The sequence below is a fragment of the Salminus brasiliensis genome, chromosome 7 (genome assembly GCF_030463535.1).
Source record: "Salminus brasiliensis chromosome 7, fSalBra1.hap2, whole genome shotgun sequence".
Lineage (NCBI taxonomy): Eukaryota > Metazoa > Chordata > Actinopteri > Characiformes > Bryconidae > Salminus > Salminus brasiliensis.
The window spans coordinates 27,699,253-27,719,741 of NC_132884.1; the positions used below are offsets into that span (position 1 = coordinate 27,699,253).

Consider the following 20,489-nt stretch of genomic DNA (forward strand, 5'->3'; position numbering starts at 1 on the left):
ATAGAGGACCAACGTCCGTCTAATGATAGAGGACCAACGTCCGTCTAATGATAGAGGACCAACGTCCGTCTAATGATAGAGGACTAACGTCCGTCTACTACCAGAGGACAAAACCGCAGCAGTCTACTGCGCCTATTTCACAGTACGTCGTGAAATATACACTAAGGTGGTGGAGGACCAAGGCAAAAACTCCAGGGATTTCGGAGTATATTGTTATACTCACTGAGTGATCCAATTCAGATTCTGACAGGTCACCAGTGGTTCGTTTGGATGAGGCAGGACTTGCAGGTGGAGGGATGACCAGTCGCGCTCACCCCCACGGTACTTGCCCTTGTTCTGTGGGTCTTCCTCGTTTGGGTCCGGTTCGTTTCTCCGGAGGGCGTCCCCGGTGTGCGCACAGCTGCTCTACCTCCGCTGCAAGGCCGTGCTCATCCTGTTCGTGACGCCAAGTTTGTCGTGGAATTCTGTCAAGAATCGATAAGGCAGACGAGAATATGCATTGAGTAGCAAAGTTTTATTGAGTCTGCACGCAGCTCGTGACCACGATACAGACTGAGAAAAAAACAGTTAACATACATATTTATAGTATAGATTAGGGAGTTGAGAAAAGGGAGGAGGAGAGGGTGTGCGTGCCACACTGACGTCTGAAGACATACATTGTTCAGGTCGCTGTGACCCATAGATCAGAATGCTGGCGCCTGAGAGGACACATTGTCCGGGTCGAGAGGTTACTAGCATGTCGAGATAGGCTGTAAATACGTCAGGTGCCCTCCCAATGCAGCTGTAATCTATGCTAGGAAAAACAACAGTGTTTCATGGACAGAGAAGAGCAATTTAACATATGCCTTGCAGGCAGTTGCAAGGCCAACACATGATTATAGTTAGCACACACTATCACAAGGCTAAGCACTTTTTCATTTACAATGAAAAAGTGGATTTTAAATGAGTCTATTATGAATCAACATAAAATTATAATGTGGTTATAATATGATTTTCCATAACACCAATATTATTATTAATTTTATTCATTAAAGGTGGCGATTAGTTGTTTAGAGTAGCAGCTCTAATTGTGATTGGTTCATCGGAAAATTCACAAAACCCATATGAGAACATCTGAACATTGTTACACTGTTTCACAGAACATGAAAATGTGCAAATGACCTTCACATTTCAAAAACTAATGTTGTTGTGATTAGCAATTCAGGTTAATGCCACTTTTTAAAATGTATTTATTTATTTTTAAAAAATAAATCAGAACAAAGACTAACTTTACCCCTGTCTTTCTCTCCCACTCTTCAGGCCAGGTGTGGTCATGGGGTGACGGGGACTATGGAAAGCTGGGCCGGGGTGGCAGTGATGGCTGCAAGAGCCCTAAACTGGTAGAGAAGCTGCAAGATTTAGACATAGTGAAAGTTTGCTGTGGAAGCCAGTTCTCTGTGGCTCTCACTAAAGACGGGCAGGTGTATACCTGGGGCAAAGGAGACAACCAGCGCCTTGGACACGGCACTGATGAGCACGTCCGCTACCCCAAACTGCTGGACAGTCTACAAGGTCAGGATTTACCCAGCAGGTTTACTTTGGAGAGAAGGGGGGAAATGTTTTGTCAATATTTTGAAGTATTTTGCAATTGGTTATTCCGAACCTCCCTCTAGGTAAAAAGGTGGTAGATATAGCGGTGGGCTCCACACACTGCCTGGCCCTCACTGAGGACGGAGAGGTGCACAGCTGGGGAAGCAATGATAAACTACAGCACTTTGACACCCTTTTCTCCAACAAGAAGCAACCCAAGGCCTTGCCAGGCCTCAACTCCAAACACATAGTGGGAATCTCTTGTGGTCCAGGCCAGGTACTGTCTACATTCCTGTCTTCAGGATTTTGCCACTGATCTTATGGTCTTTAGTGTATTGGTTGTATGGTCAGTGTGAGGTGTAGAAACCTTTGTTTTCTAAAACTGTTGTACCCCTGTATGATCTTAATATTTTTGGGGTTCATTGTCTGTACCTGCATAATATCTGTAAAGGCACAATATCTCTAAGTGTATCTGCAAAGATCTTTTAAATAATAACGGTCTTTTAAATAATTTTACTAATATATGGGTACATACTGAGGGTGTTTTATTAATATTCTTGTTGGTGAGGAATTATTATTGAGCGAGTTAATGTTTTGGCATGTGTTCGTTAAAGTCCCCTTTTCTATGTGTTTGTCTCAGAGTTTTGCATGGTCCTCTTGCTCAGAGTGGTCAGTGGGGCTGCGCGTTCCGTTTGTAGTGGATGTGTGCCCCATGACTTTTGAGCAGCTGGACATGCTACTGCGGCAGGTCAGCGAGGGCATGGATGGCAGCTCGGACTGGCCTCCACCTCAGGAGAAGGAGTGTATGGTGGTCGCCACACTCAACCTACTCAGACTTCAGGTTGGTGAATCAGTCTAAGGAGTTGCCACACACAAACCTTGTATGTCCATTTTTTACTTTTTGACATCCTGTGAATCTGGCAATCTAAGTTGTTCTTCACTCCAAGAGCATTTCTGTTTGTCCATTCAACATTTAGACACAATGTAAAGTATTATTTACTTAAAATTCAACATGATATAGCTTTAGAAAAGGCATGAAATAATTATTGATCAACACCAAGCATATTATATTATGTGTTCTGGTTCTATGATAATGACTACTTGGTTGAATTTCTCTCCATGTCGGTTTGCTTTTCTGTTCTCTATAACCTACAGCTCCATGCAGCCATCAGTAACCAAGTGGACCCAGAGGAGCTCGGGCTGGGGCTGGGCAGCAGTCTGCTCAACAACCTCAAGCAGGCGGTGGTGACACTGGCCAGCAACGCCGGGGTGCTGAACACCGTACAGGCAGCCGCACAGGCTGTGCTCCAGAGTGGCTGGTCAGTTCTACTGCCCACTGCAGAGGAAAGAGCTAGAGCCCTCTCCTCACTGCTGCCCAACGCAGGTCAGTTTCCCTGTGAGCTGAAAGGGCATTTTACATGCTGTGGTCTCAAGAGTCATTCTTGCATGTCTTGCATTGAAGATAACATCTTGCTCCACCCTTTCTTCTATCATGTTCAGTCGTTTACGTCCCGGAATCTTCTGTACAAATATGCTTGTTTTCCTTTTTTTTTTTTTTTTATATGAACGTGTTGACACTGAATCCACATTAGCCTTGTAGTAGATAAAGTATGGGTAATGTCTGGGTGGAGAGTACAGTGTAAATAATGTTTGTATTTATATCTGTGTTTTGTGTTTGCATGTCAGCCTCTGGTAATGAGATGAGTGTGAGTCCAGGCCGGCGCTTTATGATTGACCTTCTGGTCAGCAGTCTGATGGCAGATGGGGGGCTGGAGTCAGCTCTGAATGCTGCCATCACAGCTGAGATCCAGGTCAGTGTGCATTATTCAGCAGCCATTTAATCATTTATTCACGCCCAGCATGCTTCACATCTGTCTTGCTTGTTATAGTACAGCCGCAATCCTGCATATTGGTTATTGATAACTCTTGGATATTGATAAGTGCTGGGAAGAGAAGCTAAAATTGCTAAAAATTGACCAGCTGTGTCTAGTCTTCTAATGTTTAATGGGTGATGATGGCCTGCCTCAGTGTCCTGTAGTTGGTCTGAAAGTTTGAACCATCCAAAAAGATATTGTCATGCTGCAAATGGACCAAATCGTGGTTCAGTTTGATCCAGACTGGGACGTTTTTTCAGGCACCACATTTTGGTCCATTTGGACCAGACTTACTATACTACATGTCCAAGTGTCTGTGGACACTTTCATTCAGCTACTTTGGGGTTACACCCTTTGCTGACACAGCTTGTCAAGAACCTGTAGAGAAGTATTGCCAATAGAATAGGACACTCTGGAACAGATAAACATGAGCATTGTTTTTCACCTGCCTAATACCAGGCGTTGGTAGGAGGTGTAGAAGGCCTCCCAGCATTGAGCTGTAGAGCAATGGAATTGTGTTCTCTGGAATGATGGTGCTCCATCCAGTATGTTTGGGATGAGCTAGGGAGTTGGGCATGAGGTGGGGTGGTGATCATCCAACATCCTGACTTCACCAACACTCTTGTCACTGAATACAAACAGATCCTCTCTGCAATGCTCCAAAGCCTTCCCTGGACAGTAGAAGTCCCAGTACCTTTGCCCATGTAGTGTTCAGTCCAAATCGAAAAGTCTGAAGGTCTAGACCATACAAGGTAGTTGTGAAAGCGCCCTTTACAGTTAGGTTTGCGAACAGTATTTAGAAGTAAGTAATTAAAACCAGTACCAGTTATGACCAAATTAGTACTGCTGTTTTCTTTAATGCAGAATTTGTCCTCTTTTTAAAATGTATTGGTTGTTGTTGGTTAGGACATTGAGGCTAAGAAGGAGGCACAAAAAGAGAAGGAGATTGATGAGCAGGAGGCCAATGCGTCTACATTGCATCGCTGTCGCACCGCTCTGGATAAAGACCTCATAAACACGGGCATCTACGAGTCTGCAAGCAAGCAGAGCTTACCACTGGTCCAGCTCGTTCAACAGCTTCTCAGGTACTAAACACCTTGCTCTGCTGTACAGCTTAACACATTTCCTTTCTGCCCATGCTAGAGTGCAGCATTATGTGATTCTGTTAAAGTTTGTATTTTTTTCCTCTCACATTTATTAGATAGATGATTACATACATTTTAATGCTGTAAATGGGACTTCTAAATGGGACACACACACTTTTCTGTATAGGAATATTGCATCACAGACTATAGCACGCTTGAAAGATGTGGCACGGCGCATTTCTCACTGCCAGGATGCAGAGCAGGTGAGTAAAGAGCGCTCTGCATCCCTGGACCTGCTTCTGCGCTTTCAGAGACTGCTGGTCTGCAAGCTCTATGTGGGAGTCCACGGCACTGTCGGAGTGGGTGGATACAGTGAGTACCAGGCACGACACCAATAAACACACACACAGTGCAGTGTTGCATAAAACCTGACCTCCATATTTCCTGACTTTAAATGACTATTGATCATTTTTGGATTCATCAAAAACTTCACTATACTAGATGATTGGGGGCAGGTTTCCTGGACATGGATTATGCGTAGTCTTGGAATGCAGTTCTCTGCCAGTGTTGAATCACCGTTGGAAATTTCTTTTTAGTCTAGAATTAAACTGGATCCAGGAAACTGACCCTAGTTACGTAATGTTTTTTTTTTTTTTTTATTATTTTTTTTTTAATTTAATTTAATTTTTTTTTTGGTTTCAGCTTTGACTCACCCTGAGATTCTGGGAGTAGGTTCTCTGTTGAAGAAGTACATTGCATTGCTTTGCACGCACATTGGCGACATCCTGCCTGTAGCCACCAGCATCGCTTTCAACAGTCATCGCCACTTTGCAGAGGTGTCCCGTGTCATTGAGGGAGATCTTACTGGTAAGCACTGGTCTTGTAACTGGTCTCCTTCAAAATGCCATTTACTTATCTCTTTTAATAATTAATTCTGCTTTCTAAAATTCCTGAAATAATACATATTCTGGTTCCAAGCTTTCCTAAAATATTGTGTTTATGTAGTGTTACTAAGCTTGTTTTGTTAACTGTATACCTTACCTCTTCGCTCCCAGGTGTGTTGCTCCCAGAGCTGGTGGTTTCTATCGTGTTACTACTGACTCTAGATGCAGGCCTGATGCAGGAGACTGGTTCCATCCCTTTGCTGGCTGCCCTGCTGGAACATCTTGACCGCTTTAACCACCTCGCCCCAGGCCATGAGCGGGATGACAGTGAAGATCTGGCCTGGCCTGGTCTCATGGGTGTGTAATTGTTTACTGCAGTTTTGTTCTCTTTAAGAACAGTCATTTCAATCAAGCACATTTCTTTTCATTTGTTAGACTGAGTTAGAGTGTTAGACTGGAGGTAAGGTTGTATTTTTCATTTGTAATGTCTTTGCAGGATCTTTCTTCAATGGACCGAGCTCGAAGAACAACGAAGAGGTTTCACTTATCCGTAAAGCTGACCTGGAGAACCACAACAAGGATGGTGGCTTTTGGACAGTCATTGAAGGGAAAGTCTATGACATCAAAGACTTCCAGGCCCAGTCTCTTACTGGAAACACTATTCTCGGTATGTTATGATGAATGGGAGTTTAGACATCTGCCGGTATCTAATCACTGCCAGTCTGCAGGTTCATAGCTGCTATATATGCTGGTATCATTTACTTAATCTCAACCACACAGATTTTATTTTTTGACTTTCTATTTAGGGTGGTGTGTTTGGTTTCAGATGAGAAATGTCATGCTTTCTTCTTCCTTGTAGCTCAGTTTGCTGGAGAAGACCCTGTGGTGGCTTTAGAGGCTGCTCTCCAGTTTGAGGACACCCGGGAGTCAATGCAGGCTTTTTGCGTGGGACAGTATATGGAGGTGTGTACTTCCTGTTCTCATTGTGTGAATGTGTGTGTGTGTGTGTGTGTGTGTGTGTGGTCATTTTATGTTCTTTCTTTTCCATGAATGATCTTGTTTATACTAGAGATGTGATTTTGCTCCCCCACCCTTAACTTTTCTGTCCAGCCCAATCAGGAGACTGTGACCACACCGGACCTGAGCAGCCTGTCCTCTCCTCTGATAGACACTGAGAGGAACTTGGGCCTGCTGCTTGGCCTTCACGCCTCCTACCTGGCTATGAGCACACCTCTCTCTCGCATGGAGATAGAATGTTCCAGTAAGTGCCTTTTTCTCACTTTTGTGTTTTTTTTTTTTTTTTCTCTTTCTCTCAACTAGCGAGAAGAACTACTTTTAAGTTTAGAAGTTATCTATCGATATTAAGAAGCAGTTATGTTACATTAGAATATAAATGTTAAACAAAATGAATGTCTTATTTACCTTGTTCTCCTAGAGTGGCTCCAGTCATCAATCTTCTGTGGGGGTCTACAGACCAGTCAGATTCATTATAACTATAATGAGGAGAAAGATGAGGACCATTGCAGCTCTCCAGGGACCACTACACCTGACAAAGCCAAACTCTACTCCCGCAGGATCACCCTCAGCGACCATGCACAGCCCTTTCTACAAGCAATTGCTGATAACACTACCCAGGACCACACTGTGAAGGTACATGAACACATACAAATGCAATGACATATCAGTTCACACGCACCCACAAAACCACTGGCTCATTATATGTTTCCTCACTTTTCTTAGACGTTTTGCTTCTTAGTCTTTAAAGATGCTGCATTATCCTAATTCTTTGTGTGATTTGCATATAGTTTTCCTGATGCTTTGTAACAGGGATGTTACATTTACTGTTTGTATTACAGGACTTTTTATGCCAAATCGAGCGGTGCTGTAAGCAGTATCATCTCATCACACCCATCACTTTCCCGCCAGAGCACCCTGTGGAGGAAGTGGGCCGCCTGCTGCTATGCTGCCTTCTTAAACACCAGGACCTTGGTAACCTAGCAACTGCCCTTCAGCACACAGAGTTTTATACTACTTTTAAATTGTATCCCCCCCATATATTCCTGTCATCATCACGGATGATGTCTGATTTATGTCATTGTTCTCAAAAGTTGTGTAAACTGCATGCTGTTTCAGTGTTTCTCCTATTTATCTTGTGAACATTCCTGTTTATGTTGGGAGGGAATTGACTGGTTGATACAGCTGCCTCCCCCTCTTCTACGTAGGTCACGTTGCCCTCTCACTTGTCAATCAATGTGCCTTGGCTGTGGACCAGGGGAAGCAGAGGTCCCTCCCCAAATCTGTGATTGATGTTTGTCGAATGGTGTACCAGGCCAAGTGCTCTTTAATTAAAGTAAGTCATTTTTTCCAGGGCAGTTTGATTGCTCTCTAACAAGCAAAAAGCTCAGTTCTGTCAAAATGCTTCCCAGAATTGAGATTCCTAACATCACCATTTCTCTCTCATACCTTTTCCCTCTATAATTACCCCTTGACAGACCCATCAGGAGCAGGGCCGCTCCTATAAGGAGGTGTGTGCTCCTGTGATCGAAAGACTACGATTCCTTTTCAATGAGCTGAGGCCTGCTGTCAGTAATGACCTGTCCATTGTATGCAAGCTAAAGCTGTTGAGCTCGCAGCCTCGCTGGAAAATGATCACCCGGAAGCTGATCAGGGAATGCAGAAAAAAGAGAGGTGGGCAAAATATGTGCGAGTATGACCAGTAAGCTGAAGTAATGCAAAAAAAAAAAAAACAAGGCCAGAAAATAAACTTTGTTCTCTCATGTTTGCCAAACCTATTTAATCTAGTGAGAATTAAAGCTCTAAATCTCTGACCTCACACTGTTTCCAACAAAGCATAATCACACTAAACTGGTGTAACAACCTCATCTTAATCTAAATCTAAAATCTATTTTTTTTAATATACAATATTAAATGTGTTTATTTATTTCTTTAAATAGACTGAATACACAAATGACAGCAAAACTATGTACACACTAGTTATCATCAGATACAGTTTTTTTGGGATATTTCCATTAATAATTGCAGTACTTTAGATTTGGGCAAAGTCATGTCCATATGTTAGTAAATATTAACATTATTGTTTGGAATCAGTCAAAGTTCCAAAGTTGAATCACAGTCTTCAAATTGCATCACTGCATTTATAAACTTGTATTTATATTGAATATTTCTGTGACCGTTTCTCTTTCAGTGCCTAAGAAGTCAGAATCTGCTGATGTGGAGGAGTGTAAGCAGGAGAGGGAGAGGGAAGGGACCAATGTGGAGGAACCCCCACCACCCATTAGCCCCACGCCAGTGGACAAGAAACAGATCACTGTCAAATCACCTAAGGTGCGCAATTTTTTTCTTTGGTTTTGATTACTTGCATTCTGTTCCTCATCCTTTACTTTTGCTCACTTTCCTTATTCTGTGTTTAGCAGGATAAATGGCAGCCCCTGCTGAACACCGTGGCCAATGTTCAGAAATACCGCTGGTTGAAGCACAGTGTACAGGGCTCCTGCTCCCAGTCCAGCCTCATGGGTACCATAGTGGAGTTCGCTCTCAAAGAGGAGCCTCTCGATGTGGAGAAGATGAGGAAGTGCCTTCTCAAACAGGTGGAGAAAGTTTCCATATTACTTATTAAAGTAACTGCTTCCCCTTACCCCTAATGTACAGACCTTATATCTATATAAATGCCATAAATGTAAATGTAATGTAAATATATGTATAAATCTTAAGAAATCTTCTGAAATCAGCTTGGTATAAAAATTAATTCTTTATGCGTGTCTGTCTGGCTTGAGTGGTGAGGGGGGGGGGGGGGGGTAGATTACACTTCATGTCTATCACATGACTTATGTGATTTAACTCTCTTCCTCAGCTGGAGCGAGCCGAGGTGAGGCTGGAGGGCATAGACACCATGCTGAAACTAGCATCCAAAGGGTTCCTGCTGCCTTCTGTACAGTATGCCATGCTCTGTGGCTGGCAAAGGGTCATCCCTGAAGGGCCTAATATAGGGTAAGTAAGCAGAGAAGTACTTTACTTCAAAACACTGTTACTTGCGTAAACCCAGTTTTCTGAATCAGGAGTGAGGTATCTCACTAGTGATAGGAACTGTTGGAAGTGTGTTGGAGATGCATTTGTTTCAATTGTATGATATTTCTATGTTCCCCTCTGTAGGGAGCCTTTGTCTGACTGCCTAAAGGATGTGGATCTCATTCCTCCCTTTAACCGCATGTTGCTGGAGGTCACCTTTGGCAAGCTGTACACCTGGGCCATCCAGAACGTCCGCAACATACTGCTAGAGGCCAGCATCAAATTTAAAGAACTGGGTATGCCTGAAAGAGTTTAGATTCTGTTCAGATCTCCTAGAAGTTTCAGTGTAGTGTAATAGTGGTTCATTTTAATTTAACCACTCCTTTCTTTCCCCTGCAGGAGTGCAGCCTGTGCCTCTGCAGACAATCACAAATGAGAACCCAGCAGGGCCAAGTTTGGGCACCATTCCTCATGCACGTTTCCTCCTGGCCATGCTTCATATACTGACCCTCAAACATGGAGCCAACAGCCTCAGCTTGCTGCTCAACTCTGGCACTCTGGCCCTCACACAGAGTGTCCTGCGCCTCATCGGTCAGAAACTAAACCCATTCTCTAAATTGTTTTAATTTACTTGTAGTACCTTTACACAGTTCAAGTGTAGCTTGTGATCACTCTCTGTCTGACCTTTGAACAAGACCATACAGGTCATATGGGTAGCATCCCATGTCTGGACATACTGTGTTAGTGTTGTGTTTACATGTTGGCATTGCAAAAGTGTTGCGCTGTGTGTTACTACAGCATTATTGAAATAGCTGTGGCAATGTTAGCTGAAGTTGAGTAAATTGAGCTCCTGACGAAACATGACCGGACAAAACGGAACAAAAGATTGCCATATAAATTTCAGATACTGGAGTGCTCAGTCAATTTATATGTCCTCTAATAAGCAGGTTTGTGTCTACATAATATATAATCATACTATACCTGTGGTATGGCAGAAGCCTTCTGGCTATGACCAAAAAAACTGTTTTTTATTATTATTATTATTATTATTATTATTTTTAGAAATATATATTTATTGGGCAAATGCATATTGACTTGATCTGGGCTTATGCAAATAGAAGAAAATGCCTTAAGTGCAAAAAATGTTTCCATGTTTAATGTTGGCATATTTACTAAGGAGGAGCCTATGCCAATTTCAATATTTGCTAATACATACAAAATTTTAAAATTCAGCAGGATTGTTAGTACAGGGAAATGTATCACTTATTATTCTTATTGGGTTTACAGATGCACAAATCTAAATATCGTTCCAAAATCATTTAAATAATTAACTGTACCAATATGATTCTGATATCATTATGGATCCCTGATATTTAAAATCATGTCAGTTGCACAATATGTATGTTGTGTAATTTCTCCAATAAAGTAGGTAAAGGTACTGTAATATTTACAAATTTGTGAGTTTACATTGACCACTGAGTTTACATAACCAGTTTGGACAGGCCTAAAATCTAGAGATTTTACAGTATATTGCTGCATCTCCTCTTGCACAACTAATACTGTCTGAAATGTACAGTAATTGAAGAATGTGGCTAAAAATAAATGATTTGGTTTCTTATCCACATGTAACTTTTGCAGGTCCCAGTTCAGACAGCACTGAGGAGGATCTGAGCTCTGGGCCTCACGGAGGTTCCGCCACCGTGCTGGAGGAGTCCAGGAAGGAGGCTGCCCCTGCGCCCCTCCCTGCTTCTGGCCCTGAGCTGGCTGCCATGATGAAGATTGGCACCAGGGTGATGAGGGGACAAGACTGGAAGTGGGGAGATCAGGTGGGTGACGGCTATCTGTGATACTTCTTGGTAATCGGTGTAGCCACAGACATTTACACAGTGATATTTTTAGCAGTCAATTGCAAGCATCTAATGTAGTCCACTAAGCTTATAATTCATGCCCATGCTACTTAATCCTGGTCCTGGGGAACCCATTACCCTGCACAGCTTCATCTGTTCCTGCCTCAGCACAGCTGATCCAGCTCATCAGTTCATTATCAAACCCCTCATGATGTGAATCTGATGTTTTTGCCAGAGAATATTTGAAATTGTGCTGGCCAGTGGGTCTTCAGGAGAAGGATTAGGAAGTGAGTTGAAATTATAGTCTTGTGAACAGCTTTGTGGCTGAACATGTGTACTGTTTGTTCTCCAGGATGGCCCTCCTCCAGGTCTGGGACGAGTGATTGGGGAGTTGGGGGAGGATGGTTGGATTCGGGTGCAGTGGGACACCAGCAGCACGAACTCCTACAGGATGGGCAAAGAAGGCAAATATGACCTCAAACTAGCAGAGCCTCCTCCTGCTACACAGCCTACTACTGAAGACTCTGACACAGAGGATGATACTGGTCAGTCCTGGTCCAAGAGTACCCTTGTCCTGCATATTGTAGTGTTTAGTCTGCTTCTCCCTGGTTTAACTAATTAGCTTATTTATAAGCTGTTCTTTATATGAAGTAAGTATATTACAAAGGAGAAAATGCTAAAATGTACAAAGCAGGGGTACTTCAGGAACAGAGTTGACATTTTCTCAGTGTAATGTACATGGCTATTTAACTGTGCAGGAGTTGTAATTTTTAAAAATTTTCTCTCCCATTCTGAAATGTTAGAAGGAGAGGTGATGGAGAAGAGTACACACCCCACGGCCATCATGTTGACTAGTACGGTGAATCTTCTGAAGACTCTGTCCCTTTCGTCCGGAATTCATGCAGAGGTGATGCAGACTGAAGCCACCAGGACTCTGTGTGGTCTGCTTCGTATGCTGGTAGAGAGTGGCGCCAACGACCCGACTGGTAATTTAATCCTCAGTCTGCTGTGATATTGGAGATAATGCAGCTAAGCTTTCTGCCGAGCTTAAGTGATGTATAAGAAAAATAAATGACAAATGTCTTTTACTGGCATTGTGTCTGTTTCAGGTTGTCCGTCTCACAGGCTTGTGTCTCGAGAGCAACACAGGAGTTGGTGTACTCTGGGCTTTATCCGCAGCATAGCACTCATGCCTCAGATGTGCAGCACTCTGAGCTCCTCTGCCTGGATCAACCTGCTTATACGCATTGTGGAGGGCCACCAGTCATTCACTGCAATCACACTACAGAGACAGGTATTAGCCTGGCCACTCTAGTTACATGTACTATGAAGTCCTATGTTGTTAAGTATTAAACAGCCCATAATCTGCATTTTTCTGCATTTTCTTATGGGTATCGTAGCACTTAGTGAATGGGGGTGTACAATTGCTGTTGGCTCAATGAGCAGTCATATTCTAAGCATCTTCGTGGTTTCTCCCCTGTTAGATCCTGGCTCTCCGCTTGCTTCAGGCAGTGCTGCCATCCTGGGATAAAATGGAGCGCTCCCAGGATATGAAGTTTTTGGTGGAGAAGCTTTTTGGCTTCCTGGGTAGCCTTCTCAGCACCTGCTCCTCAGACCTGCCGCTCCTCAGAGGTAGAGTAAATTTATAACCTTTGCACTGGCCCCTGTTTTAGGCTTGTACACACCTTGTGAGCCCTATGATATGCTTTCCAATGTTTTGGAAAGCACTTGATGAAGCCTCATTTTATTTTGGACACTAGATACTTTATAGCGTAACATCTTGTTTGCTTTACAGAGGGTTCTCTGCGAAGAAGGAAGTCTCGCCCACAGGCCTCTTTGACAGCCACTCACAGCAGCACTCTAGCAGAGGAGATTGTGGCTGTTTTGCGAACGCTACACTCTCTCGGCCAATGGAATGCCCTCATCAATGAGTACATTAACTCTCAGCTCAGTGGCATTGGGGACGTGATGGCTGGACGCGTGTCGGAAGCGGTACAACGTCCTGGTGTTTTAACTCTCAAATTATTAGCTTAGAAACAAACAAATCCTAAGCTAAAATATTTCTTGTGGTCTTTTTGTTTGTCTCTGTTTTTCTCTCAGACACTGCTGGAGGAGTACTTTCCCAATGCAGAAGCTCCGGTGGTGGGCAGTCTAATGGCTGTGTTGGCAGTGATCGGTGGAATTGATGGACGTCTCCGACTCGGTGGTCAAGTAGTCCATGAGGAGTATGGGGAAGGCACAGTCACACGCATCACTCCTAAAGGGCGAATTACTGTGCAGTTTTACGAAATGAGGACATGCCGAGTGTGTCTGTTAAGCCAACTCAAACCGGTACGTGATGTGGGGTAAAGCATGTACCTGTATACCAAAAAAAAAGAAAAAGTAATAGCTTTAGACTTGGCCGGCAGTTTTTAAGAGACCAGCAGTGTTCAACTCCATATTGTGCGATCTGATTATAGCGACTGGGGCTTGTATACAGTTTTCCCCTAAGAACCTGATGCAAATATTTGTGCAGCATTTTGCCACAGAGATACAGAAACCAACAAAAGTACCTTAGCAATCACTTTTCAACAGTGTAGCACCCATCTAGCTACCACGTAGCAACACCATTTCATCCTAAGTGCCACAAGAGCTTTCCTCAGTGCTTGAATGTAATTTCAACTTCTTTTTTTTTTCTTTCTTTCTTTGTTCCTCAATCAGCTGCCGGTCCTGTCATTCAGCGTTCAGAACCTGCCCTTTTCAGAGCCCATGCTGGCTGTGTGGGCTCAGCTCGTCAACCTGGCAGGAAGCAAGCTGGAGAAGCAACGGATGAAGAAATCCCTCAGCAGAGGACTTGCTGGTACAGCCTTTTTTCCCCCTCTTGTACACACTAGAATAACATGACGTAAAATTAAGAGAGCAGAGCCAAAAAAATAATCCCCTAATACTCTCAAAACTTTGTTCTTTAAACATGAAAATATTTTCCTGCTTTCTTATGGTCTTACCCAGTCAGGTAGATTGCTGTTTCTGTTAGTTAGCGACCCTCAAAATTTGTACAAAGTGGCTTATTGCCCTAATTTCTTTTCCTTTAGAACAATGGTCCCTCCTCATGTAATTCCCAAAAAGGTTCTGAAATTAAAAATGCCCACACTTGTACTGTGCAGTACTTAATGTGATGTTTTTTCATGTGGTCCTGCAGCAGACCAAGTGGATGTGCACTTGCTTAGGTGTCAACAGCTGAGGCTCTACATCTTGAAAGCTGCACGGGCTTTGCTCTCCCACCAGGACAAACTCAGACAAATCCTTTCGCAGCCAGCTGTTGTAGACACCAGCCCTAACCCCAGTGGTAAGAACCTATTCTCTCACTTTGTTTTGATTCATAGCACCCGTACCCTACTAAGGTTTAATTCAAGTTTCTTCTGCAGCTCCCTCTCCCACTCACTGCTTACACTGCACATAGTCAGTGTTGGGTTGTTTGGGGGTGGACATCTGTAACTGATGCTAATGAATTCACCTGTTTTAAAGCAATCACAAAGCCAATGTGGTCATCATGGGGGTGGACGTGTGTGCGTGTGTCCACTTTTCTCAGCATTTTGTTAAACATCCTATGGAAGGGATTTGCTGCCTCCTGGTGGTTGCATCTGTCATGCATTGGAGTAGTAACTAATTTGTGACTAGTAGTTGTGCCTTACATGTTTGTTTCTATAGAGGAGCAGGTTGTGTCGTCTCCCGATGTAGGAGATTTGTCCCCAGAGGGTCCTCTGCCTCCCCTTATCCTGCTCCAGCAGCTGCTCTCTGCTGCCACTCAGCCTTCACCCATCAAAGCAATCTTTGATAGGCAGGAGCTAGAGGTCAGTTCATCACCACATACTTTCCAGTATGCCTTGTGTTTGTATACACTTTATTTAGGGTTTTCCTCCAAACACATCTGTAAAAGGATATTGCATTGGAGGCAATTGATTCATGTGTCTCAGAAGAAGCTTGTGCTTGCTCTCACTCCTAGCTTGATGTTATTGTGTGATCATTGCATTTACATTTACAGATCAGGGAGACCTAGCTAGCACATGGATATTGGCCATGACTAAACAGAGGGTAAAAATGCAGTTAAAAAAGAACTGGTCATAATTTATGGTCGATAAATATTGACTATCATAATACTGAATTATGTGTGTTTTCATTTTATGGCTAAAATTAATATAGGACACAAAGTCTGTATAATTCACATAAAAAGAATCTACTTAAAGTAGACAAGTTGTACATTAAGCATGTGTACAATCTAATTCTAAAATGTATCAAAGAAATTGAGTCCCATTGTGATGAAATTTGAGTTTATTGATGACTCTAAAGAAATCTTAGTACTTAAAGTACAATTCATTGATAATTCATACATATATTTAAGTCTTGGTGAATTGGCTTATCCATGTTCTCTAACTGGATGCTGTACTCTTGATGCAGGCTGCAGCTCTGGCAGTTTGTCAGTTCCTGGCAGTGGAGTCCACTCACCCTTCATCTCCACTGTTCGAGGACAGCAGTTCAAGTGAGGCCACCACACCAGTCACCATACAGCATGTGCGCCCTCCCAAGCAGAAGAAGCACAAGACCTCCCCTGTGCCTCCAGCACCCATAGTACTGCAACTCATGGAGATGGGCTTCCAGAGGAAAAACATTGAGTTTGCCCTTAAATCCCTATCTGGCACCACTGGCAGTGCTTCTGGGGTTCCAGGTAGCAAGATTCTATCAGTTTAGCCTGTTTTTGTTTTGTTTTTTTGGAGTGGTTTTGTTATGGGCTATTTAACACAGGTAGTTTATTGATAAATACTAAAAAAATAATTACTTTCTACTATTACTTACAGACACTGTAATTCCACCCATTCTCACAAAAGCACTTTTTAACATCCCACTAGTATTGTTTAAGTGTTTTGTAAATGTAAATTCTGTAAATCTCTGAAGCTCTGTAGCATATTTTTTTTTAATATATCTATTATACAAAGATTGTTTGGGGCAGTAGTGGCTCAGCGGTTAGAGTGCCAGGCTATTGATGACAGGGTTGTGGGTTCGATACCCGGGCTCGGCAAGCTGCCATTGTTGGGCCCTTGAGCAAGGCCCTTCACCCTCTCTGCTTCCTGGGCGCTAGAGTTGGCTGCCCACTGCTCTGGGTGTGTGTGTACTCACTGTCCTTAGATTTGCATGTTTTGTTGCTTCTGTTACTCTAATTGCTTTTGATTAATAGTTTTCCTCTATGTGTCGGTCACCCATTTTATGGATGTTTTAGGTGTGGAGGCACTGGTGGGCTGGCTGTTAGATCACCCAGATGTACACGTCACTGAGCTGTCCGATGCAGACACTGTGTCTGATGAATACTCAGATGAAGAAGTGCTAGAGGAACTGGAAGAGCCAGAAGCAGCTTTTCCTGTGGTATGAGGGCACACACATGTCTCATTGACAAACTTGAGAAACATATTTATTCTTTCAAACCTTTGCTTCATGTTGACTTTTTTTTAATTATTATTATTATTATTATTATTATTATTGGGTCTCTAGCCTCCTGGAGTTGTGGTCACGGAGAGTCAGACATTTAAGAAGAGGTCCGATTTCCAGAGTAATGACGACTATGCTGTGTATGTAAGAGAGAACATTCAGGTAAGGAGGCACATGCTTAATTACTGATGCTAAATTCTGGTGTTTGGCTTAGCATCTCAAACTACTTTCTTCAATTATTGGAGAGTAGGTGGTGCAATTATTGGTTTTATATTGTGCTTCTGTTTGCAGTCGTGTTAAGCTCATGGTTTTTGTGTGTCTTTGTGTACTGGATTTAGGTTGGAATGATGGTGAAGTGTTGCAGGACCTATGAAGAAGTGTATGAAGGAGATGTTGGAAAAGTAATCAAACTCGACAGAGATGGCCTGCATGACCTAAATGTGCAGTGCGACTGGCAACAGAAAGGAGGCACCTACTGGGTCCGGTACATCCACACTGAATTGCTGGGTAATCTTCTACTGTTCCATACTTCACTTTTATAGCCCTCACTATAGAAAACAGTACTCAGACTCTTCAATACTTCCAACATTAAATGTAGCCCTACATAGCCATACATAGATTAATGCAACATTATGTGGCATTTTTGCTTTAAAACAACGTCTTTATAATCATTTTGACAGACTGTACCAGGGAAAATCTTAGGCTGATCACAATGGCAACTGCACTTTGTAACTTGAAGCTTGTAGGTGAAGCGCATCGCTTGGGTGATACTGTACTGTGTCAATCCAGATGCTTCTTTCAGTTACAGTGCCAATTCTGTATCTGTGTTTGTTCAGACACATTTGTAGAGGGAGTCCAGGAGTAAGAAATACCAAGTTTTGCATAAATAACTTTTGCAAAGGGCTCTAATTGAATAAGCTGATTAAATTAAAATGACATTTTAGAAACTTAGTCCCAGGTTTGCGTCTTGTTTCAGGATTTCCTCCTCAGAGTTCTCCGTCTCACATTAAAATCGGTGACAAGGTGCGAGTCAAACCATCGGTCACTACACCAAAGTACAAGTGGGGCTCTGTAACCCACAGAAGTGTAGGCACAGTTAAAGGTAAAGTTTCCTTATGTTTCTTTAGTGTTTAGTCTTTATTGCATCTAAAGTATTATTTATTCACTTTGCTACAAACTTCTAACCTTTATTGATTCAGCTTTCAGTGCCAATGGGAAGGATGTGATAGTTGATTTCCCACAGCAGTCGCACTGGACAGGCTTGCTTTCAGAGATGGAGCTGGTGCCTAGTGTACATCCTGGAGTCAGGTATGTGCAAGCATGCCCGACTGAATATATGAGTAAAAACTGTATAAAAACTGTACTGGACTCGAGTGAGTGAGTGAGTTGAGCTGTGTATTTGTGTCCAAAGGTGCGATGGCTGTCAGATGTTCCCCATTAACGGGCCCAGGTTTAAGTGCCGGAGCTGTGATGACTTTGACTTTTGTGAGAGTTGCTTCAAAACACGCAAACACAACCCCAGGCACTCCTTTGGACGTATAAATGAGCCAGGTCAGCCTCACGTACAAATAAGCCATGGATAGCTTCAAAGATTTGGTTTGGTTAGGCTTGGTTCAAAGCCATATAATTACCACTGACCTCCGATCTGCAGGTCAGTCTCCAGCCTTTAGTGGGCGCTCGGGAAAGCAGCTGAAGAGACACCACAGCAGCCAGCGGGGCATGCTGATAGACGAGTGGTCCAGAGCAGTGAAGAACCTCAACGTGTCCTCCTCAGTTAACCAGGCCTCAAGACTTATAGACTGTGGAGATCAGTGTTGGCAGTCCTCTGGTTCTCAGGGCAAGGTCAGGAAACACACACATGCATAGTGGATTTCTGTATTATGTTTTTAGAATATTTGAATTACTGTCCAAATGAATTAAAATCACTGTTCAGAAGATTTACAAACTCCACTATCAAAAGATTTGATTCAGTTCTCAAGATTCATCTTTTTGCTGACCCCCCTCCTTAGTCCCCAACATGAACATAGTCTGAGAAATGTGTTTACCAAAACAAGTCTTGAGGCGAACTAAGGATAACTGCTTTATTTATTGTGTGTTTTGTGTCCTCAACGCAGCACTGGATCCGTTTGGAGCTCTTCCCAGATGTTTTAGTGCACAGATTGAAAATGATGGTGGACCCAGCAGATAGCAGCTACATGCCGTCACTGGTCGTGGTATCAGGTAAAAGGGTTGTTTTGGTTGGTTGGTTTTTCTTTTTTCTTTTTTTTTTTTTTTGTGTTTTGAATTGACAACATTTGTTTGAATATCAGTGTTTGAATGAACAATATTTTGTATTGTTGCTTATGTATTTGATGTGTTCGCTAGGTGGAAGTTCCTTAAACAACTTGATCGAGCTGAAGACCATCAACATCAACCCTACAGACACTACTGTTTCCTTGCTAAATGATTGCACTGAGGTAGGTCTGCTTTTCTCTGTGCACTGTGCTGTTGTAGATGGGTTGTTTAGGGAGTGGGGTTAAAATCAGTGCTGTGTTTGTGTATTTTTAGTACCACAGGTACATAGAAATCGCCATAAAGCAGTGTCGGAGCTCAGGGATTGACTGCAAGATCCATGGTCTGAGCATTGTGGGTCGAATTCGTGCAGAGGATGAAGACTTGGCAACCGTGCCTTTTCTGGCATCAGACAATGAGGAGGAGGAAGATGAGAAAACAACCACTGGAAGGTGAGTCTTTCTGAAGGTATAAGGTGAAGGATGCCATATGTGGTTTATGGCCTTTCAGTATTTTAGCTTTCTTTTACTGTACTGAACGAGTAGCTTTGGAAATAGTTCAGGATTATGTCTCTTGCTGCAGCCTCGCACGAAAGAGGTCCTCTGGGCTGGAGTCTGCCGCCTCCATTAGAACCAAAGTGTTTGTGTGGGGTCTCAACGACAAAGATCAGTTGGGTGGTCTCAAAGGCTCAAAAGTGAGTAATGTGAAATGTATGGATTAAATTTAATAGATTGTTGTTGCTTTGTTTTATTTTTTTACACACACATTTGGTATTTTCATTTTCATAGTTTGTGATGCTTATCAGTCTCTTCTATGTTCACGTCCAGATCAAAGTTCCATCGTTCTCCGAGACGCTCTCTGCTCTGAACGTTGTACAGGTATCTGGAGGCTCCAAAAGCTTGTTTGCAGGCAAGTTAAATTCTCTCTTGGGGGAAAAAATATCTTACCAAATATCTAACAAATTGTCTTTACAATAACGTTTTTTAAAGTTTCTGAAGAAAAACAGTTTACGTTTGTTGTGTTTCTGCTGCCTAACTGTGATTTTGCTTGCAGTGACTGCAGAGGGAAAGGTCTATGCTTGTGGGGAGGCGACTAATGGCAGGCTGGGCTTGGGGCTGTCCAGTGGTACCATACCTATCCCCCGCCAGGTTTCTGCCCTCAGCAACTATGTGGTTAAGAAAGTTGCTGTTCATTCAGGTGTGGACCTGCAGGGTTGTTGATGTTGATGTTAATGTCCTTTTTTATTTGTTAGACCCAAAAATCTTCGCTTCTCATTTCTGTTTGTGTGCACATAGGTGGGCGCCATGCCATGGCTCTGACTGTGGATGGAAAAGTGTTTTCTTGGGGTGAGGGAGATGATGGCAAACTAGGACATTTCAGTAGAATGTAAGTTCTCGGTTAATAAAAAGTCTCCATTATCTGTTACGCTTAAACACTAAATGTTGCATTTTAACATTTGTCTAATGAAAAGAAAAT

The 20,489-nt window shown here is 42.8% G+C and overlaps 1 protein-coding gene across 7 annotated transcripts in view; it reads left to right on the forward strand.

Moving 5' to 3' along the window:
* Window positions 1-20,489, forward strand: part of herc2 (HECT and RLD domain containing E3 ubiquitin protein ligase 2) — a 63,572-nt gene that overhangs the window by 26,776 nt on the left and 16,307 nt on the right. For 3 of the 7 annotated variants that reach the window (XM_072684413.1, XM_072684417.1, XM_072684412.1), the window contains 46 exons: window positions 1,300-1,551; window positions 1,653-1,846; window positions 2,210-2,410; window positions 2,725-2,953; window positions 3,256-3,380; window positions 4,350-4,528; window positions 4,716-4,900; window positions 5,231-5,395; window positions 5,584-5,769; window positions 5,909-6,079; window positions 6,272-6,375; window positions 6,523-6,673; window positions 6,848-7,062; window positions 7,269-7,401; window positions 7,635-7,762; window positions 7,905-8,100; window positions 8,618-8,757; window positions 8,844-9,020; window positions 9,284-9,420; window positions 9,583-9,734; window positions 9,838-10,029; window positions 11,077-11,264; window positions 11,638-11,830; window positions 12,089-12,271; window positions 12,395-12,579; window positions 12,770-12,917; window positions 13,081-13,277; window positions 13,386-13,616; window positions 13,986-14,124; window positions 14,464-14,610; window positions 14,973-15,115; window positions 15,720-15,987; window positions 16,537-16,679; window positions 16,806-16,904; window positions 17,081-17,249; window positions 17,719-17,844; window positions 17,942-18,050; window positions 18,154-18,293; window positions 18,394-18,584; window positions 18,857-18,962; window positions 19,107-19,198; window positions 19,290-19,465; window positions 19,596-19,707; window positions 19,841-19,922; window positions 20,067-20,210; window positions 20,309-20,399. In XM_072684413.1, the coding sequence (XP_072540514.1) occupies window positions 1,300-1,551; window positions 1,653-1,846; window positions 2,210-2,410; window positions 2,725-2,953; window positions 3,256-3,380; window positions 4,350-4,528; window positions 4,716-4,900; window positions 5,231-5,395; window positions 5,584-5,769; window positions 5,909-6,079; window positions 6,272-6,375; window positions 6,523-6,673; window positions 6,848-7,062; window positions 7,269-7,401; window positions 7,635-7,762; window positions 7,905-8,100; window positions 8,618-8,757; window positions 8,844-9,020; window positions 9,284-9,420; window positions 9,583-9,734; window positions 9,838-10,029; window positions 11,077-11,264; window positions 11,638-11,830; window positions 12,089-12,271; window positions 12,395-12,579; window positions 12,770-12,917; window positions 13,081-13,277; window positions 13,386-13,616; window positions 13,986-14,124; window positions 14,464-14,610; window positions 14,973-15,115; window positions 15,720-15,987; window positions 16,537-16,679; window positions 16,806-16,904; window positions 17,081-17,249; window positions 17,719-17,844; window positions 17,942-18,050; window positions 18,154-18,293; window positions 18,394-18,584; window positions 18,857-18,962; window positions 19,107-19,198; window positions 19,290-19,465; window positions 19,596-19,707; window positions 19,841-19,922; window positions 20,067-20,210; window positions 20,309-20,399 (7,414 nt within the window). The remainder of the gene's footprint in view (window positions 1-1,299; window positions 1,552-1,652; window positions 1,847-2,209; window positions 2,411-2,724; window positions 2,954-3,255; window positions 3,381-4,349; window positions 4,529-4,715; window positions 4,901-5,230; window positions 5,396-5,583; window positions 5,770-5,908; window positions 6,080-6,271; window positions 6,376-6,522; window positions 6,674-6,847; window positions 7,063-7,268; window positions 7,402-7,634; window positions 7,763-7,904; window positions 8,101-8,617; window positions 8,758-8,843; window positions 9,021-9,283; window positions 9,421-9,582; window positions 9,735-9,837; window positions 10,030-11,076; window positions 11,265-11,637; window positions 11,831-12,088; window positions 12,272-12,394; window positions 12,580-12,769; window positions 12,918-13,080; window positions 13,278-13,385; window positions 13,617-13,985; window positions 14,125-14,463; window positions 14,611-14,972; window positions 15,116-15,719; window positions 15,988-16,536; window positions 16,680-16,805; window positions 16,905-17,080; window positions 17,250-17,718; window positions 17,845-17,941; window positions 18,051-18,153; window positions 18,294-18,393; window positions 18,585-18,856; window positions 18,963-19,106; window positions 19,199-19,289; window positions 19,466-19,595; window positions 19,708-19,840; window positions 19,923-20,066; window positions 20,211-20,308; window positions 20,400-20,489) is intronic. The other 4 variants (XM_072684416.1, XM_072684418.1, XM_072684415.1 and 1 more) reach the window with 2 other exon arrangements.